General features: G+C 32.2%; 2 protein-coding genes across 3 annotated transcripts in view; one reads left to right on the plus strand and one right to left on the minus strand.

Annotated features, from left to right (window-relative positions):
- Positions 1-3,139: 3,139 nt before the first annotated feature.
- LOC148306844 (protein Wnt-5b-like) overlaps positions 3,140-21,635 on the plus strand; it is a 91,256-nt gene continuing 72,760 nt past the window's right edge. The window contains exons 1-2 of the mRNA XM_088264306.1: positions 3,140-3,642; positions 13,169-13,292. Of these exons, the coding sequence (XP_088120432.1) occupies positions 13,171-13,292 (122 nt within the window). The 5' untranslated portion in view covers positions 3,140-3,642; positions 13,169-13,170. The remainder of the gene's footprint in view (positions 3,643-13,168; positions 13,293-21,635) is intronic.
- Positions 13,606-15,800, minus strand: LOC148306845 (uncharacterized). 2 transcript variants are annotated; one of them, XM_088264298.1, is made up of 3 exons: positions 15,010-15,800; positions 14,171-14,250; positions 13,606-13,904 (listed from the first exon to the last, which is right to left on the minus strand). In XM_088264298.1, exons 1-3 carry the CDS (start codon positions 15,224-15,226, stop codon positions 13,623-13,625), a joined length of 579 nt encoding a protein of 192 aa, XP_088120424.1. In that variant the 5' UTR covers positions 15,227-15,800; the 3' UTR covers positions 13,606-13,622. The 2 variants fall into 2 exon arrangements, with proteins under 2 accessions (XP_088120424.1, XP_088120423.1); XM_088264297.1 differs by having other exon boundaries at positions 13,606-13,907.

Consider the following 21,635-nt stretch of genomic DNA (forward strand, 5'->3'; position numbering starts at 1 on the left):
CACAAAACGAAGAAGAATATTAAATATTGAATATCAAACCAAAAATGTTACGAAACACAGTGTGTTATAAATATTGGAATACAACTAGGAAAAATATTTGAGAACATTTATAAAGGTGATTTTATTTTATTTATTGTTTCGGCATTAACTTTGTGGTAAGACATGTTACAATGATTAAAGAAAACACTTGTTTTTTACCACTTGAGTTTTATTATAAACTACATGTTTCAGAAGTTAAACTTCCATCATTCAGGTCTGTATAATAACAAAAATAATAATATAGTTATTATACAGACCTGAATGATGGAAGTTTAACATGTAGTCTATAATAAAACTCAAGTGGTAAAAAACAGGTGTTTTCTTTAATCATTGTAAGGTGATTTTAAGTAGAAGTAAGTAAATCTTAAACAAAAATGTAAATAAAGTTGCTGTCTTATCAACCAATAAAATAAAATAATTTTGTTTCGCTTAGGGCGGCATTTTTACCGTAAAAACAATAGGCACCTAGTTTAAAAAATATGATAACGTGATTATATCTGTCAACAAAAAATTAAATGTAAAATTTTACATTGAAACATAAATTTTATTTTATGATAATGAATGTAATACTTTGTAAAGAATTTAAAAGATTAAATCTAGACAAACAGGTTTCTCCTGTATTTTATATTTATAATCCATATACTCAATCTAACGTGTTGATGCAAATATTATTCGTATCAAATTCATAATAAATATCGTGTATTATTAAATCTCAATAAATTGAATTAATTTATACGTTGCATACATTAAGGCTTTTATATTTTTTTAAATTTATTTATATTTGAATCGTATTTAAACTTGAGGCAGTAGTTGCAGAGGTATATAAGGTTTATTGTAACTGCAGACAGTTGGTATAATTCCGTATTGAATTGTTGGGTAATGTATCCAAAATAAAACACGGTTTTTGTTGGATTGAATTGTCATAAGAAGACGAAACGCATCACGTATTAAAATATACATAAATAAATGTAGAATTCAATCCAACAAAAACCGTGTTTTATTTTGGATGTATATTAGGTTTTCTGAATTTTGAATTCCATAATATTTTTCCTTCTTTTGCGTAATTTATATCAAATGGCATATTTTGAACATATGGGGATGCCAGATTTAGGGATTTGAGACGATTTTAAGAACTGTTAGGGCCATCGTTTGATTAACTGGTTAGAAGTATTAATTTTTTTTATCAAAACGTAATTTTAAACTTCAGTATCAATTCGCTGGTCAGTGTGAATATTACTTACTGATCATTTATCTAAATGAAATCATCAGAAATCTATAGAAAACAGCTGTAGGTATATACTTGAATGTACAAAAACATAAATCATTATTAAGTGCATTGCAAAATAGTCATTATAAATAAGGGAAAAGGAGTGTATTTTTTCTATACACATCAAATGTTCCTGTTGCTTTGTGGCGTTAGTTAAAGTACTAACTAGTTAAGATTGCCATGTTAAATCCTTATATTCTTCAAATAAATGGACGATATATAGTAAAAACAAATTGATTTTCATTGCTCAGTTTATTTTACAGTTGAAAATGCAGTCTAACGAGTGAATGGAACAATGAGAGGACTAATTATGTATTTTGATTGTTATTATACCGTACATCGTATAGCGTGCGGTGCACAATGTATGGCATATCGCCGTATAGGGTTAGCAATGTAACAACCCTTTTTTATTTAGTTTAATAGTCGGGATGTCCCCTTTCTAGAAATTACTACTTCGGTAATGCTGACCGACCGACAAAAAGTCTGTAATTTTGCCGATGCGTTTTGATGCGCCGCCGACTGCATTTCAAAGGGCGGCTCGTTATCATACAATGATTTTTTTTGCATCACGGTCCTGTCCTTAATTTTTTATTATTATTTTTAATTGGTATTATAAGGTTGAGTTTTGACCATTGATCGGTTATCGTCGTTAACGACATCATTAGACATTGGGACACCTAATTAAGGGGAAAGTTGAAAATCATATTTGTATAAATATTATGGAATATATACAAATGTAATGAATCATGCTTTTCATAAGTTTTCTATTTTAATATTGTTATTTTGACGAAAAAAAACATGCCACAATACTAACGGATTTGATTGGACATAATTTTTTATTGAAGTCACCAGAAGAGTGAATCCCACAGGACCTATGAAGGAACCACGGATATCAGAGAGAATCTCTATGAGGTTTGAGATGATATTATTTCGAACAAAAACTTATTTTTTCAATGCAAATAAGGTGTTTTTAAGAAAAATTCAATTACGCAATTAAGTTGCGACTTTACTGGACATGATAAGAGATGGATAAAAATCAGACCACAAAATGTACTCCGAAGTTTAGTAGATAATCTAAACCTAGTATATTATAAACACAGTAATGAAAAGGGAATACATTATCATTCAGATCCAAAAATTGACTATTAAACCTACTGTGATCGAAGAGAAATTGGGTAATTTCATGAACGAGGATAATCGAAGGGAAGTTAGGCGCTGACGCATAGAAATAAGAATTTATAAATTGACCACTTGCAGTGACTAATTACCGTGTGTCAAGAAGTGCATTACAATGAAGAGATTCGACAGTCATGCGAGACATCGTTTAGTTGGATGGAGGCAAGTTCACCAGTCAATCCTAGTTGTAATTGAAAATCTTTTTAAAAATATTTTGTTCCAAATACTTGTTCACAAATCTGGATTATCTCTAATTAGGAGTGATTTTTGACACGTGAACAAAGATGAAGAAGGATATGGAAGTCTTGGCATTTACAGGGCTTACCACCGTCATAGGCTGGTTAAGTGATGGCTAGAATTGGTGAGTGTTACACGTGTATAAAGTGATGGGTAGAATCGGTGAATGTTACACTTGTGTAAATTTATTGGTAGAATTGGTGAATGTTACACGTGTGTAGAGTGATCATTCAAACCAGCATACGACGGTCGTATGCCCTGTAAATGTCCAGACTTCTATTAATTTCTTTATCTATGTTGAGATGTCAAAAATAATGTAAGAATATCTTTTATTACAATGGAAACGCGCACCGCCTCTGGTTCGCCAGCATCCCCAAACCATCGAAGGCTTCGACGGAGCTTTGCTCTCTTCAACACTTCAGTTTACCGCCGACCGCCGCGGAGGTAATACGAACACGTCCTCGAGAACTACAGCCTTCCAATGTACCAAGATACAACATTATTTACCTGTTGTGAGCTCCAGTACAGTTGTTATTATTACTTTGTCGATCTTCGCTAAAACATCGAAGTTCAATCGCACAATCACCGTATGAAACACCGAAACAACACATAAATTTATCATGTTTTGTTAAACTTTTCACCTCGATATTAACGTGAATCGCGAACAAAATACAACAATAATATTGTGATCTCTTTATGTGTTGATAATCGCTCGTTATAACCAATGTTCAGCTAAACTTATCTCATAGTTCAATCACTCAGTTTTGACTTGTTATTTTATTGTATTTGTGTTTCTTTAATTCGTAGTGTATTAAGTAAAAATATGTTTTAATCTACGTTTTACATTTTGGATATATTAAGATATATGTGTAAAAATGTGAAGTGATAAAATTATGTTCTCTTAAGTCAATTGCACTGCAAAGGTGAGATTTAATTCATTTTGTTAATTAGTTATTTATTATGATTTGCTCTACTCGTACAATGGCATCACATTTGAGTAACGTGCGAGTGTTCCTGGGTTCGATTATCCGCTTGTTAAACATTTTTTAATAATTTTTATATATTTTTATATTGATTATAATATTTTTACAATCGGTCGTAGGCTGGAATTGTACGAACAGTGCTTACAATTGCTATTCTTTACTACGAAGCGGTGTTATCTTGATAGTCAATTACACGAAGACCAGGCGTTCAGACAGTTTAGGGTGATATTTTATAAATTTTAAGAAAAATCAAGTCTATTTATTTTGACACTCTTGGAAATCGAGCCCGAGACCTTCAGCATTATAGCCAAATGCATCAACCAGGACGCTAGGGAGAATTGTAACGTTTGAAAATTAAAAATCAATATTACATTGCATCAATTAAATGTAGTGTCATTTGCTCCGTTTTGGGACAGACACAATAATAGATAAAATAAATTTGTCTCATTTTAACTTTGCTAATTTATAGTGAAGTGGTTAGCAGGTTTGACAAAAAATAATGCTGCCTTTTTATAATGCAGTGCCCTAGGGACCATTGGGTTTCGATTAGGGGAAAAAGAAGAAAAAAATCATAACATCGCGAGTTATTGAGTTTTTAATTAAGGTTTCCTTAGAAGGATTTCGAAATGCATTTATTTAGAATTTACGGCGACTGTTAGTAGCTATAAAGAACATCTCTGACATCCTCTTTGTAGGAAGAGAAACATATTGTATTATTTTATTATATTTTATAAACACAGGTATATTATTAATATTTTACGTTACTATAATGTTAAAGTATTAGTTTGTCGTCGGGCGTACCCGAGACTATAATCTTATTCAAGGAATTATATAGGGCAGACCGCACAGTAAACGGCCACTGTCAGTAACTGTGTATATTTAAAAAAAAAAAGGTATTATGTTGCTAGATTGCTTACCTTAATCGTTAGAGTAATAAATCTGAGGCAGACACTTATTTTTCTAAATATAATTCCATAATCCGTATCGTGTTAAAGAATTCTTGAATGTTCTAAATTAAAACATGGAACTGTCAAAGGAAGGATGAAAGCAGAGTGAACGCTGTTGTAATGCGCTCCCTCAGATAAATGCGTTAAAATCATTGTGTGACAGATTTAAAAACTAGAGTAGTAGAAGTATTGTGTTGAAAACGGATACAAAAAATTTAAGCTTTTATATCAACAATTAAAAAGCCAATATGGAAGACATGATAAAATACCTTGCGCAGTGTTAATGACAGTGCCAGTAACTCGACAATTTACCCTATGTAATGTTTATTGGGAACACAACCATAATTGTCTTCCATACAGTTTTCGGGAAACCCGATTTACCCATTAATATAATACAGTCCAATTTAGGTACCTATCTACTTTAAAAAATGCTAATATATGTTGGATATATTTACTCTGGTCGATTTCAAAGGATACCTAAACATTTATGTAAATTTGCACGCATAAAAATATATGAGAATCTCTCGTGCATAAGAAACCAATGTTTTATTTTAATACTCTTTTTGTAGATTAAAAAAACAGCGCTAAATAAAAACATACGTGTTTTTGTTTGTAAAAAGTGGTTAAAATATGGGAGTTTTTATTCATGAAATGAATACATTTATGAAATACGAAAATGTAATAATATCTCTATAATGGAATTTTACAATATTTCTTTAATAAATTATTATTTCAGTTACTTATCAGTCAAAAGCCAGACAATCATAGATATTATGGCCTAAATTCGCGATTCTATTTTTATTTATAATTTGCTTTTAAAATGATTTATATTTCGTATTTTATTTTATAAATTTCAGGAATCTATTTCATTAAAGTAGACCCACAAAGACGCCTGATACAGTTGTCAGTGGAGTTCTGTTTTATATATTATTTTCATCTGATAATAATAAAACATAACATATATACACAACTATTTGTTTAGTTTCTGTATATCACTATTATTATTTTATTGATAGCGCTTTTATACACATTTTTATTATTTATTGACTAAATGAATAATTGAAGCAGGTTATACAGCTTTATTGACAGATTCCTTTGACCAAATGTTACATATATTCACTGAAATATTAATTGAATTTTATAAAATACACATTTGGAGTTATTATTTCTCTGATTTCATTAACCTGATAATTGCTTCTTTTATTACTTATTTGAGAAAGTGGATTTTAAGAAAATTAAAAATTCATACAATTATGTTAATAAATACAATATATGTATGTTAAATAATTTCAATCACAGCGGGTATTTAAAAAGATTAAGATAAATTTCAAATTCGCAGCTACACAGATTTGAAAGTAGCATAAATCAAAATGTACATGATTTAACCAAATTTAAACTGTAATTTAGTAGTAACGGAGCATATTTACATAAACAGAAATTAGTACATGACGAGATATAAATCTCGGGAGACGAAACATTGTTACTTGTTACTTGTTACCTGTAAACCTTATCTTAACTGCGATGTGTTGAGTGGGTTATCTTGTGGGCCATGTGGGAATTTTTATATCTTTCCTTGATAAAATCAACATTCTGTGGGTGCTTAGATTTATGATAAACTCTACCAAGACGGGCTTTTCGGAATTAAATAAAAAGCTTTTAAAATATACTTAAATGTCTCATACTTCTTAACCTTATGTTCATAAATTGACATAGGAGCCAATAAGTATAGTACATTTACCACCATGTAGGTACTAAGAAATGTATATTTTTATTTCTCGATGGAATAAGAATTCCGCATTAATTTTGTCAAAGGTCGGTTAAGAAATTATAGCTTAGTTATATACTTTTTTGTACTACTAGGTCAACACTAGTTTTGCAGGATTATTGACTAAACATAATTTAACAATTTTGTTTAACTACGTACTGTAAAATAACATGTTTCAACATTGATATATGTACATATGTACATATATCATAAATAGTATATATGTGCATTTTTTTAGGTTTATATGTAAAAAATTGTGATACGGTAAATTATTTAAAAAATACACAAAAAATCAGAAAACTAATATGTGCTAACTTAACTGGCAGAGATATTAATGTTGCTTATTCAGACAGTATTTTCTTAGTGTTTAAATACGACACTTTTAGCATTTGAATATTTGTCTAATAAAAGGTCAGATAAATTCACGTATTACATAAGTATTACATCATAAGTATTGCTGATTGCATTAGTAGTGTCAATAACTTTGGGGTGTCAACAATACCCGCTTACCCTGTGGAATTATACTACCATAATAGTAAGTAATGTAAATCTTTTAATTTTTTTTACAAACGAAGACTGAGAAAACAATACAACATAAAATCATCATATCGCATGAAAAGAATAACGGTATCGCGTCAAGATTCCAATCGATGGAGATTTTTTTTCTCTAGTTGAATATGTCACTTTATTTTATGACCAATTGGTAACAATAAACTTTAAATGTCAATTATATCATCTCCATTCTGACAAATGTCACTATTTGTTTGATGATTTGCTGATATTTGTTTGTGCATAATTTAAATGAAATACAAAATATTTAAATAGCGGTTTTTCTCAAAGATTACAGTAAGGTCCATATTTACGTCATACTTAAAGAAATGGTGTTTGGCGACAAAGCAAGGTTAGAATTACAACTTTGATTGAATATTGCTATGTACACGGAGTGCCTAAGTGATTAGTTGCAAAAAAAATCCGTAATTTATTTTGGTTTCTGGTCGCCAAAAATCCGTGTTCGCTAAATCTTTTTCTCATCTACGTGAAATATAATAGCAATAAACAGATAACAGTAACAGTTTTAAAAAGGTAGGTTACCAAAATATTGTTTTACGAGTGTTTTCGACAAAACCTACCATTTTCTAGTCCTTGGAAGTCCTTCGAAGTCCTTGGATAGGGTTGCCCCATTCACAAATACGTGGAAATCAAGTGCGCCGAAATGTCGAATCTTTACAAACAATAAAATAAAATTCATTAAATTACTTACTGAGAATTGTAATTCGCAAAAGGATGTAATAATTTAAAACTTTAATATTTATATAATATATTATTTAATGAAACTCCATTGTACGAGTAGGTATCTCAATATATAATATTAAAAAAAACTAACTAACTAACTAACCATCACGCCGCTTCCCCGCAGGGGTAGGCAGAGAGAATAGAGCGCCACACCACTCTGTCCTTGCAAACATTCTTCGTCTCTTCCACGTTCATGCATCTCCTCATACATACCCGCCGATTGTTACGACTCCTAAGCTGACCACTTTCGAGTATTTGGCATACCCGATCATGCCATGTTTTCCTCGGTCTTCCTCTGCTTCTTTTCCCACTAACATTCACCTCATAAATTTGTTTTACCGTTCTTTCCTCACTCATTCGTTCTACATGTCCAAACCATCTCAACACACCTTTCTTAATTTTATCGATAATGCTTATCTCAGCTTTGCATTCCTTCCTTATTTCACTATTCGCACATCTATCATACATCGTTTTGTCACACATTCTTCTGAGAGATCGCATTTCGACTGCATTCAGTCTACTTTCATCCTTCTTTTGCCAACTCCATGTTTCACTTCCACACATTAGAGTTGGAGCCAGGATTCCGTTGTGCACTGCCAGTTTAGCTTCCGTTCAGTTTATTTAGTATAAAAAGTTTTAATAATATAATATTTAATATATAATATTAAAACTTTTTATAAGAAATAACTTATTCCAGTTATTGAATTAAACTATTTTATCGTTTTAAATTATGAAATTCAATTGGAGATATTGTATCTAAGACAGATTTAAGGTCCACGTAATTTATTGACTTTCGTGACAATGGTTTCGTCTTCTGAGGGCATTTTCTCAGCTTGTTAACTCAAAGAGTTGTACACCATATAAAAATATAACTCATACTATATTTTCACAAATATCATGTGAATCCGAAAAGATGTACTCAAAGGGTGACGGGTTTTTGATGTCTTTTTATACTCTCAGCGTTGCGCGCTGTTGTACTTATGACATTTTTTTAAAAACTCAAATCATAATTCAATAGATGTGGTGCGAGTAGAAAAGGATTGATATTTTGGTGATATTTGACGACGGGAACATTTTAAATTCCATATTCTATCATCCTCCGCAGTTGCGGTGCTAACATTCAATACGTGTTTTTCAGTATATGTAAATAGAAAATATATGAAAACAAAGATTTCGCGTAAAGATATCGAGATATTTCAAGAGAGACGAACTTCTTATCAAGTTTTTGAGAAGAAGGTATGAAAGTATTCATTATAATAAATAATTTATTTTTTATCTTATCATTTTAAACTCACGTATTTTTTTTATAGAATAAAATAACAACTACGTATTTTTTTCCACATGAATTTTATTTGACCAGGTTTCGTCGTAACCGACATCATCAGACTGGTGTCGGTTACGACGAAAATCGGTTTCTGGTCAAATAAAATTCATCTGGAAAAAATGGATAGTTTTCATTTTATTCTATAAAATGCAGTTCCACCAAGAAATGTCAGTACCTACTCAACATAAATGTAATAAAAATTATATATCAAGAATTCATTATCGATGCATGTATTGATAACTTTGAAGATCAAGACATCTATATTTTTTATCGGACTTGGTTCAACAAATCAAGAAAAAACTAAAGAGCAATACAGTGGGGTATCGAACCCAGGATCTCAACTCCGATGTATGGGTTACTGCCATTTAAGCGTTACTTTTTAAAAACAATATTTACTTTTGTTTTCGATAAGCTCATTATATTGGTAAAAGAAAAGATTGTGGCAACCTTGGTAGCGGTGGTAGTTTTGTTATAGTACCATTTCTCTCTCATCCCTCGGCAGGTAGAAGTGATTAGCGGCCATGAAGGGCGCTCACAAAGGAATAAACCTTTTCATTCTCCACCACCTCCGAGGGTGGTATTTAGAGCGTTATATCTACGTACATAAATAAACAGTGGATAAATATAACTTTATGAAGAGCGATTGCGGAACGTCAATTCTTTATCAATCTTCTGATTTTGCTCTCCTTAAAAATACTATGAATATCTACATATTTTATATTATATATAAGATTAATTTATATGTATCGGGATTTATATTTAAACGTATCCTAGTAGAACATCTACTTTATTTTATTTTCCAAATGCTCGGACGGTAGCTCACTTAAATACTCCTATACTAAGATTCCAAAACACTAGTAATGAATATGCCACCAATATAGATTTATACAATATATCGCTTCATAAATGTAAATTGGCATTAACAAATTTATTCCTGGCCCAGAGAATGTCACGTTTCGATTGAAAATTTAGTTTATTTATGTAATTGTTTACTTTCAATATAAAATTTAATTTTTATGGCATATTTATTTTTTATTTTTAGTTTTATTCTTTATATAACATTTATAACATGTGAGTAGTTTAAAACAACTTGATAAATTGATGTGTTATTTTATTCTTATTATGTGAATGGTACAATAGTACCGTATTTATCAAAAATAAATAAATAAATATTAATTTTACATTATATTGTCATTTATACGCAGAAAATTAACACTATCTTAATATTCTGCATATAAATGACAATATTTAAAGATTAGTTGTATGTCTCCTAAAATAAATGAAGAAACGGACAAATTAAGGCTGAGATCTCAAACGATCGAATTTAGAACGCGGACAGCAGCCCTAGATAGAGGTTAGACGTCATTCCGCACACGATTTTTTAAAATAGAATATTTAATATATTGGAATTTGTTTTTTTTTAGAAAACACAACGAATTAAAAAAAATACTCCTTACCTTTCATTAACTCCTTTCATTTCAAAACAATTTAGTTATTTTGAAGAAAAACATTTTTTTTCAATACAATAACGGCATTTCAAACAAAAAATTAAATTACGTCAAATGTTACCTGGGCTTAAAGAATTTTGAACGTTGCGATTTATCGTATGTTGAGCCTTAACTACCCATTTCTCTCAACAAACAAAATATGGAGAACGCCAGATACAAAGAATTCCTTTCGTATTACACTTTGTTTTTGTCAATTTTCTTATTTTTTATCTCCTATTTTGAGACAATCTCATTAACGGTTTCCGAAGTACTTAATGGCGGTATTTTGAATATTATCAATAAAAATCTTAACGCATTGTTTTTTGTTCTCGATTAAATTCACCTACCCTTTAAACAATATATTAAATAGATAGAGCGTTCGTAATTGTAGCCCTAAACTAGGATCCCTTGACGAGTATCGTAGGTAGGGCGGTACCTACAGAAACGCGATACCGGACAATAGGTACTACACACAGCTATAGAATGCACGCTAAAGGATACTTTATCGGAAGCTGTTTCCCAACGGGATCTGTCATCAAATACTCAAATTAAAGTATTTGCTGTCATCGTACGATTTCGATAGTAAGACAAAATATTTATTACACCTCCGTATGTTTTGATAAAAATGACACAAAAGATAAATAACGAGAAATGAAATAATAATTTTTGTACCAATATTTTAAAATATTTTTTAGACAATAACTAGATATAGAAAGGAGAGTGAATGGTGGGAACAGATGAATGTTGAGCTGAAATCAGTTGTAGCAAACAAAAGCCTAAAGGCGGAAGATAATCTAGTAGTACCTACATAACTTGGTAGCAATCTTGATGCATTGAAGTGAAGGAAAATAAGGATGAATGTACACTTAATGCAGTCAGAATGCGATCACTCAAAACGATGTATGATAGATGTTCTATTGGTGAAATCGAAAAGAATCTTGAGCTGCGATAAGCGCATATGATAAAATGAAGAAAGGCGCATTGAGATGGTTCGGACACGTGAAATGAATGTGTGAGGAATGAACGGAAAATCAAAAATATGAGGCGAATTTAGTTGTGAAATTATTTTTAAAGCAGAGGAAGTCTGAGAAAATATGGCACTATTAGATAGGTACATCAAACATTTGAAAGTGGACAGGTCAGGAGTCGGAACAAATGGCAGGGATGTACATATGTGTGAGGAGATGTATGAATGAAGAAAAGGCGAACAATGTTTGGAAGGACATAGTGGTGTGGGATTCTATTCTCCCCGGCTACCCTTGCGGAGAATATGATTAGTGATGATCAGTTAGTAAGTTATATTTGTATGATGTCTTTCTGAAAGTACATTTTAAAAATGTTTTCTGAACACCATATTATTTATTGATTTATTCTTATTTTTATAGAATCCGTATTTTTACGTAATTAGTCTATCAGATTTTATGAAGAGAATTTGCCCCATTTAGAATGTAATCCATCAAATATAATCTTTACCTCTGACATTATAATATATAATGTATATCTCACGAACATCATCCGAGTAATCGACACTTGTTTTTAATGAGCCCAGACCAAAAATTACGCATTAATATAATCGATGTATTTCAGGGACTAACGTTGTGATTTTTCCATTATATAGCTCGGCTGTCCAAACTTCAAACACAGTGAGGGTCATTTTTTTAAAGTACGTTTTTTTTGTTGCATTTTTGGACTAAGTAGATTCTACTTAGTCCAAAAATGCAAAAAAAACGTACTACAAAAAAATGTCCCTTACTGTGTTTTGAGTTTAGACAGCCGAGCTATGAAATCATTTTTTTTAAATCATCATAACATTTTAAACAATGAATTTTGTAAGTTGTATTATTTATTGTTGTATTATATCAGTAACATAATACAAATCATGATGATTTTTGAAATTATTTTTAAATTATGAACCACGTGGATATAATTAATATGTGGATATGAAATATATATATATATATATATATATATATATATATATATATATATATATATATATATATATATATATATATATATATATATATATATATATATATATATATATATATATATATATATATATATATATATATATATATATATATATATATATATATATATATATATATATATATATATATATATATATATATATATGTATATATATATATATATATATATATATATGTATATGTATATATATATATATATATAATATATATATATATATATATATATATATATATATCATCTGACCATCGCGCTGGTCATCAACCACACTTCCAATTCTTGGTCTTTACTGAAGTAATTATCTGAAGATCTTTCTTCCCAAGATGCCATCATTTCTTCTGGATATATGACCCTCCTACTCCCATTGCCTCTGAACTACATTTGCTGTGTTAGAAACATTCATTCTATTCCGAATTTCTAAATATCTGATTCGGTCTCGTAAAGAGATATCTAGTATGGAGAGTTCTATAGATCTTCGAGTCACTTGTAGCTTCTGAATGGTAATATAAGTCTATAATTGGCGAGTTTTCCCAACATTGTCTTGTTCCCTTCATCCGTATATTAATCTTTAGTATTTAGCTCCCTAGTAAAGACATAATATAATGTCTTATATATATATTATATTCTTAATATTAAAACGGACACATTTCTTTTTCAGACATGGCGTTCCTACACAGGGCAGGACTATTCCTGTTAGTTCTCGCAGTTCTAACGTTGCTCCTGATTCTGCCTTGTGATGCCAGAAATGGAACCAGATATCCTCCAATCAACGGATCGTGGTTGTAAGTAACATTATGACACTTATTTTTGGTACACACGAGCATACAAAATTTCTTATGACAAAGAGTGGGTGACATTATCTTTCAAACTATATATCTTTTATTCACATGTAAAGTGGACAAATGTACGGCTGAAGCTATGAGAGAGAATAGGTGAAAAAATAAAATTAACAGTTTAACGGACTGGTCATCTGATGTGGTGAACAGATTTATGGGTACTGACAACGAGATGCAAAAAGGAGTAATATTAAAAGCCGAATCGTAAGAATGAATTGATTTAATAATAATATATTTTGTTTGGATAAAATAATTATTTTGTATTCGTTATCACATTTAACTTGCTAGCAACTCCTCGCTGGTCGAGGAATTATGTTGTTTATGTTTAATTCCTGGTCTGACTTCATTGGGAATATAGTCGGGAGAGAGGAGACTGTGGAGGATCCCATAGATGGTGATCTCATACGAGAAGGAAGTGGCTTCCGATGCCACAATCTTCAATCCCAGCTTGTCCAGTCTTATCCCTCCAGCCACCAAGTAACCCTCGTTCAGAGGACTATCTTGGAAGACCAGCACCTTGAAAGCGGTGATCAAGAACAGCTTTTCATTTGTTGTTATCTGCTGGTAAAGAAAAAGGCTGTTAATTTAAAACTCGACAAAAATAACGAATAACTTGATCAAGTTCTTGTAAAAAAGTTACTTTTTTATAGTTACGAGATTTAAAATACCTAATGGCCAATTGCAGATGCGTTGCATTTGTAAATGGCATCAAAATTTTCATCTAAAGATAAAAACAGACACATTTATTATTTCAAATTTTAGACTTTTAAAAGCTATAATAACAGGTATTAAAAATTTAAAAAGAGGAATAGACCAAAACTTACCCTTGGATAAAACATGCTAAGAGTTACATCTTGTATTGGGAAAGTGAAAAATCTACTGTCACTTAAAAGTAGTTCATCACCTGAAAAATTATATCACAAAGCATGTAATTTATTTTAAAATATACGAATGATTCAATATATTATACTAAAAGCATTTTTTATTATTTCAACAGCTAATTAATGTTTTTCCGATAAGATAAATTTGTTTTTGAATTTTAATATTAATGTTTTGTATGCGAGTATAATGTTTTTTTTCTTCGATAAGCTAATGACTTCATTAAAAGTATGTATGCAAGATATTTGTATTATTTTCTTGAGAAATCAGTTTCTGTTGATTGTATATGATAATTAAACATTAAAATTATAATAAGGTAATCAATACCGTATGCCGAGCTATATTTTGTACATATCTAAGTTTTATTTCTGAATTTAAATGTGAGTGCATTTTATCCTCTCTGTCTACTCGTTTCCTCTTCGGAGATCACGGTGGTAAAAGTAACTGTAGTAAAAATTCAAAATCAGTCGACAAACAAAAAGACATCACGAGGAAGGAAGAAATAATACATAAACACAAATATAAAATACAAATCAACAACAACGAAAAGTCAATAACACCCAAGACATACTAGATAAAGACAACCTTCAACTATCTTTTATCTAAAAACAATCAAGAAACAATAGATAAACACAATTCTTAACGCGACATAAACAACCAAGGAGCCAAACATAAACATAATTATCAGGAAGCTACTAACGATCAGGAAATCGGAGATAAACTTTCTTCAAAGTGTCATTTGGTTATGTGTATATTATATGACAAAATAGCCCGAAGAACTCACCAGGCATCCTAAAGCCTTTGTTATATTCAAAGGCGTACGAGTTGTTCTTGGACAGTTCTTTCTCGTCTTGGATAGCTATCGCCCCTCTGGCAGGGCTCAGGACGCTGACAAGTACTTCTTCTTCTTCATTGTCTGATATCTCCTCGGAACAGGGAAGCAGGAAGATTAACACCCATAATTTGAAACATAAACACTTAGTCAGAGACTTAGTGATCATATTAAAACGACAACTCAAACATTGATACCGGATTTGGCAACAAATCCAATCACTCACTTAAAACTCTTCAACAAGATATTGACAGACTCACTCGGTTTGAAAACACTCGAATAACAAACTTTTTGTCTAAACTATAACTAATTTAGCGTAAATTTTGATCACTCTTTTAACCTTTTTCAAGAAAAACTTCAATATACCGAGTATCTTCCTTTTATTTTCTGTATATTATGTAAAAATACTAAATTAAGGTCACATCAAATGATCGTTGTGTCATCAAAAACTGGTCACTGTTAATCAATTACAAGAAACTATTTCAATAAATTGAAAGGCTTTTCGACGATTTCGTAACATTGGTTATTATTTAAATTCAGGCATCGGAAAAAAACACTAAAATGTCTGGACATTCTTCTAAATTTTTCATATCTTCAACAAAAGTAAGGTCACATATTTTGAAGCACTCAGTTTTTATCACCCAAGTCATCTTTAGACCTTTCTACACAAAGAAATAAGCATTCTTTATTAGCCATCCAGGTATCGTATGGTTCGGGCGGGACGAGAAGGCGCGAGGACGGGTGCAGGCCCCATTCGCTGTACCAAAGAACTAAAGACACAAGTATTTTGTGCGAAATCCGTTTATCTACCGAAAATGATAATGATGAAATGATTAGATAAGGTCATGAGGTTGAGATTATTTTGTGTTTTCGGAGACGGATTAAATTAACTGGGTGTAAAAGTATTATTTTTTATCTTGCGTTGAAATAAACGTGGCTCGTTGCCAAAGAAACAATTCAATTTAGATTTTGACTTCGCAACATAGATGAAGAAGAGTGTGGTCTGGGTATTAACAAGACCCGTCAAAGGCTGGATTAGGTGATCACTTTACCACACTACTCAAAACCACAGTACTCAATTTTTTTAATCTCATACATATATCGTATTTGTAATTCACATGTCGTTGCATGTATGAGTTCTCGGCACCATCCATGGTTGATTTAAGTTAGCTGTTTTTTATTAATCAGAGACCCTTATTTTAAATCAATGCAAGATCTTTCCCGATATACTTCATTTACTGGCAGACGCCTGAAAACGCAGATTGCTGAACAAAGATTTAGATATACCCAAAATGCTGTGAATGAAATTAAGAACTGTATTTCGTGTGTCCATCTGCTACTTTATGATCCGTATACGTACGAGTATATATGTAGGTATCTGCTACTAAACTCGCATATTCACACAACTTACAATTTTCATCTATAGATGCTTGGTATTGGAAATGTATGAAGTGTATTCGTCTTTTCTAGTATTTCAAAATTTTAATAAAATTAAAAGTTTTTAATTATGGGTAACAAAAGTGTACAAGATCACCTTAACTAGGAAACGATAGGCGGTAACCCTTTAAATGCCCTGGTTTCCATTGCATACAAGTTTTAGGCACACTAAAAATATATTATATTTACACTCATTGTTGGATATTACATATATATTTGACAATTATCGCTTTCATTCCAGAAAATAACCTATTATTTTTTGACATCTCATTAAAGATGAAGAAGAATATAGAAGTCTTTTCATTTAAAAAAGGGTGGTTTAAGTGATCACTTTACACACGTGTAACATTCACCAATTCTACCCATTATTGACAACCAGACTACTCAAATTCTTGGAAGTTCTATATATATGAACCAATTTAGAAACCTTGTTCTTGAATCAATAGAACTTCACTAGAGGCATCTATTGGTGATATGTAAAGAAGCTTTTTACTAAGCAGAAACTCTTATATTATATCATTCATATGAAAATAACTCCTTTAATTGGGGATAATCCGGAATTTGTGAACAAGTATTTGGACACACTCAAAATGTTGTAAAGTAACCTATCGCCAAAGATCATTGATTTCAACTAAACTAAAGTGGTAGATAGTCGACTGAAAGAAAAAGTATTTTCACGATGACCCAATTTAACATGTATTTTTAACTTGTGTAATACTTTATATTATAAATTACTCATGTGTGTAATTGGGGAGTTTGATAGATTTTCGTTGTGAATTTGCTTGTTTTCTTCTGCGTATTGTTAATGAGTCAGGACTGAATGCCTTCGGAGAATTAAACATCTTTAATCCAGTTCTGCATTCCGTGTTTATCGGGTGATGGCGTGATGGCGTGACGCGAGGTATCAATCTGACTCAACTTGATGTCCGCTTCCCATTGCCAGATATCTCGCGTGAGTCTCGTCTCAACTCCACTCCACTTTACTTGTAGCCACGGAGAGAGTACTAAATCGGCGGAAGCGGGCCGGTCCACAGATTCTATAGTCTAGTCTACTCTCCAGCATATCACAATCTCAAATATAAATATCCTAGTACACCGCGATGAGTATTCATATTTTAAGTCAAATAGAAAATAAAGTCTGAAATTTGAAGTTTTGGAATAAGCATTCAGCGAAATTCCTAAGAAAACTGGCATGAGCAAAAAATGGAAATAAAATATACGTAGATGGGTGCAATAATTCAAAATCCTTGTAACATATGACTACTAGCCATCAAATTATGTTATATGAACGTCATAAATCAAAAATCGACAATTTTCAGTTGCTTATGTTTTCGGAATGCCCAGAAAATGTACTATAACTCAGCAAGAGTGGCTTATTTTTAACTCAATATTTGCCCGCTACAGGGCAGAAAGTGTAGTTTTTGCATTTTGAAGAAAAGGTATTGTTTAATTATTTTAATATTGGAAACACGAGGTCAATGGATATCCGAAGAATCCTGGAAATTAATTGAAGAGAGGAAACGGCTTAAGAAATTGAGCACATCTACCCAGGAAGTAAGAGTCCAATACTCCGAACTGAACCGAAGAGTGCAAAGAAGTTGCAGAGCGGATAAAGAGCGCTACATCAATTCGATTTGCGAGGATATTGAAAGTCACGCTAACACTAATCACACTCGCGACTTGTTCCAAAAAGTGAAAACACTCGCCAAGAAGTTCAAGCCTCGAACATGGACCATTGAGGACAGGCAGGGAAATACCATCTGTGAAATTGACAAAGTCATCAGAAGGTGGAGAGAGTATTGTGCGGACCTATACAAAGATGATAGTATGCAACCCCAGGCAGAATTCAATGATTTAAATCCAGATGAACCCCATATAATCCTCCAGGAAGTAGAGAATGCCATTAAAAAACTCAAATCCTACAAATCGCCTGGAAAGGACGGAATCCAAGCTGAGTTCCTAAAGAATATGACCGATGACGGCATTAAGAGGATGCACGATATATGTTATTCGGTATGGGAATCAGGAATATGGCCAACGGACTGGGTGGAATCTGTATTTATTCCAATACACAAGAAGGGTTCTACGCTAAAGTGTGAAAACTATCGAACTGTCTCACTCATCTCTCATGCCAGCAAAATATTGCTACACATATTAAAAGCAAGGCTAAAACACTACCTCGACTGGCAAATTTCAATTGAGCAAGCTGGATTCGTCAAAGGCAAGGGTACACGTGAGCAAATCTTGAACATAAGACAAATAATCGAGAAAAGTCGGGAGTTCAAGGTTCCGGTCGTACTTTGCTTTATTGATTATACAAAGGCTTTTGACTGAGTGAATTGGAATTGCCCGTGGAAGGTTTTGGAAGCAATGGGTGTACCGAGACAGTTTATAGTTCTTATTCACAACTTATACGTACAAAATTTGGCATCGGTAAGAGTTGATAATTTCCTCTCAGAGTCATTTCAAGTACAAAAAGGCGTGAGACAAGGGTGTATACTGTCTCCTGATCTCTTCAATATATATGGAGAATATATAATGAGGAAAGTACTAGACGGGTGGGAAGGTGGCGTATCAGTAGGGGGCAAAAAGATCTCCAATATAAGGTTTGCAGACGACACAACGCTAATAGCCAACAATGAGGACGAAATGGCTGAACTCCTCCATAGAGTCGAAAGAGAAAGCCAGCATTTAGGACTTCAAATAAACAAAAGTAAAACCAAGGTTCTTGTCATCGACCGATTCGGCACCCTGATAAGGAACAATTCTTTAAGGGATTATGAAGAAGTCGACGACTTTATCTATTTAGGTGCACTCATTTCTAAAGACGGAGGCTGTGAAGCAGAAATCCGGAAAAGAATTGGAATGGCAAAATCAGCAATGTCTAGTCTGGCGAAGATATGGAAAAATCGGTCCATACTGAGGAGAACGAAAACCCGTCTAGTGAAATCTCTTGTATTCTCCATTGCGCTGTATGGAGTGGAAACATGGACAAAAAAGGAAAGACATATGCTGGATGTGTTTGAAATGTGGTGCTGGAGGAGGATGCTGCGCATTCCTTGGACTGCAAGACGCACAAACGTCTCCATTCTCCGCGAACTGTCAGTGACAGAAAGACTCTCCACGACTTGCAGGAAAAGGATTCTGTCCTACTTTGGGCATATCGCCAGAAAGAACGAGAAGAGTCTTGAAAAACTGGTAGTAACAGGTACAGTTGAAGGCAAGCGGGCAAGAGGACGGTCTCCAACAAGATGGACAGACCAAATAAAGGAATTAACCGGATCCTCGCTAAACGCTGTCATCAAGTTGGCCCAGGACCGGGAAGAATGGAGAGGACTTGTGCACCAAGTGCCTGACATTCCAGAAGACCACGACGCTCAGCATTGAGCAAGAAGATGAAGAAAAAAAAATTTTTTTTGAAATAAACTTAATATTTTCAAATGGAGAATAAACCTTCAGGTTTTACCTTATAGGATCTGTTGCACAGTAAAAAGTTTAATAAGTGGCTTGATATTTATTTTTAAAACATTACATTATATTTTCAAACTTTAAAAACGCTTTCCTGAAAAATCATGTTTTTTTTATTTATGACGTTCTTGAAAGGAGTGAGCGATATGTGTGGATCGTAATTTGATCATTAATTTAATGAAGGCAAGATGGTCATTCCTGCGCTCAAGATACTAGTGTAGGGTAATTAATATTCAATAATTTTCGCAGTGAAAAATCTATTGTTTTTATTTCGACCTTCCATTGGATTCGAACCCAGGTCTTCTATCACGGCAGCCAAATGTGTTACCCTATATTGTAGAGGCGGAAATGATTGGCTTAAATATTCGGGATATACAATGCATTCCAAAAACCAAAGGGCAAAAAACAATATCGCATACAATAAATCAAGGGATGATTAGAATTGGAACAAATAATCTAATAATAAGGATCTCTGGGTCCTTAAAGTACCTGTTGGGAAGTGCCTCCCTAATTCATATTATCTTCTCACTAAAGGTGTTCAGGGAACAAGGATGATAAAAAACAACAAAAAAAAAAAAAAAAGGTATTATGACCAACACAAAATGTTAAACTGTGAGGAAATATAAAATATAACATTAAAGATAAAGCTCATAATTAAACGCGAAAAATGACGAATGCAGATTTAATAGACTTCTCAAGTAAATCAATTTCAGCAGCGCAAATGGGTGAAAAAGAAATTAAATAAGGCTTTGATGAACATTATATGTATTGTTAATGAAGTTAATAAATTCTTTATCGTAAAATTACCAATATGTGATGAGCCTATAATGCACTTATAGTGAGCCTATAATGCCATTTCTTCAAATACCACGTATGACGGTCATGTCAATTGATAATTTTTTAAACTGCGTACCTTTTTCAAAAAAAGAATTACATGGAATATAATTACCCTTACAATGTAAATTATATTCTAGTAATTTCACCATAGTTAAAAAAAATCTACATATATAGAGACGTTACGTCTACAGTTAAAAAAAAAGCCTGCGTGCATGAAAAAACAAACTATGAAAATTGCTTAATGAACAAAGGATGTTTGATGAGATGCCAGAAAATATAAGAAATTAATGAAAACATGATGAATTTGAATTGAAAGAAAAACCAGAATATAGATAGAGTGTTTGAGGGCTGTGGAAATGTATGTAACTACAAGTGAAGCAGTTGAGAATGTTAATGAATTTTATAAACATTTACAATATTATAACTTAAAGAAAAAACAAATACTAATAAAAAAATCTTTCATTTCAATGCATAAGTAGAATTTATCATAATTGCGATGACAAAACGCGAATTATTTTGAAATAATTTTGTATGTGCGGTTTTTGGAATTGATTGATTATGATAACATGTCCGCCTCTGTAGTGTAATGGTCAGCACGCTCGGCTACCGTTCTGGAGGTCCCGGGTTCGATTCCCAGGGGGGTCAAATAAATATAAGTGATTTTTTCACTGTAATATTTATTCAATATTACCCTGGACTGGTACCTGAAGCGGAGGGCTGATCACCTTTCCTTCGTGTGTAAACGATCAAGATAACACTGTGTTCATATGAAGCAGTGCCCTATGCACCATTGGGGTGCGGATAAGGGTTTTATTATTATTATTATGATAACACCA

This window comes from Brachycentrus maculatus, unplaced genomic scaffold, assembly GCF_059751285.1.
Source record: "Brachycentrus maculatus isolate JH-2025_06_01 unplaced genomic scaffold, ASM5975128v1 h1tg000222l, whole genome shotgun sequence".
Taxonomy (NCBI): Eukaryota; Metazoa; Arthropoda; class Insecta; order Trichoptera; family Brachycentridae; genus Brachycentrus; species Brachycentrus maculatus.

Bases quoted from the DNA above. Each gene is read 5' to 3' on its own strand.
- LOC148306845 (XM_088264297.1), bottom strand. From the start codon at position 15,226: ATGATCACTAAGTCTCTGACTAAGTGTTTATGTTTCAAATTATGGGTG. The intron at 14,251-15,009 runs GTGAGTTCTTCG...ATAATTTTTCAG, and splicing joins CAAAGGCTTTAGGATGCCTG to GTGATGAACTACTTTTAAGT. The intron at 13,908-14,170 runs GTAAGTTTTGGT...TTTCTTTACCAG, and splicing joins TTAGCATGTTTTATCCAAGG to CAGATAACAACAAATGAAAA.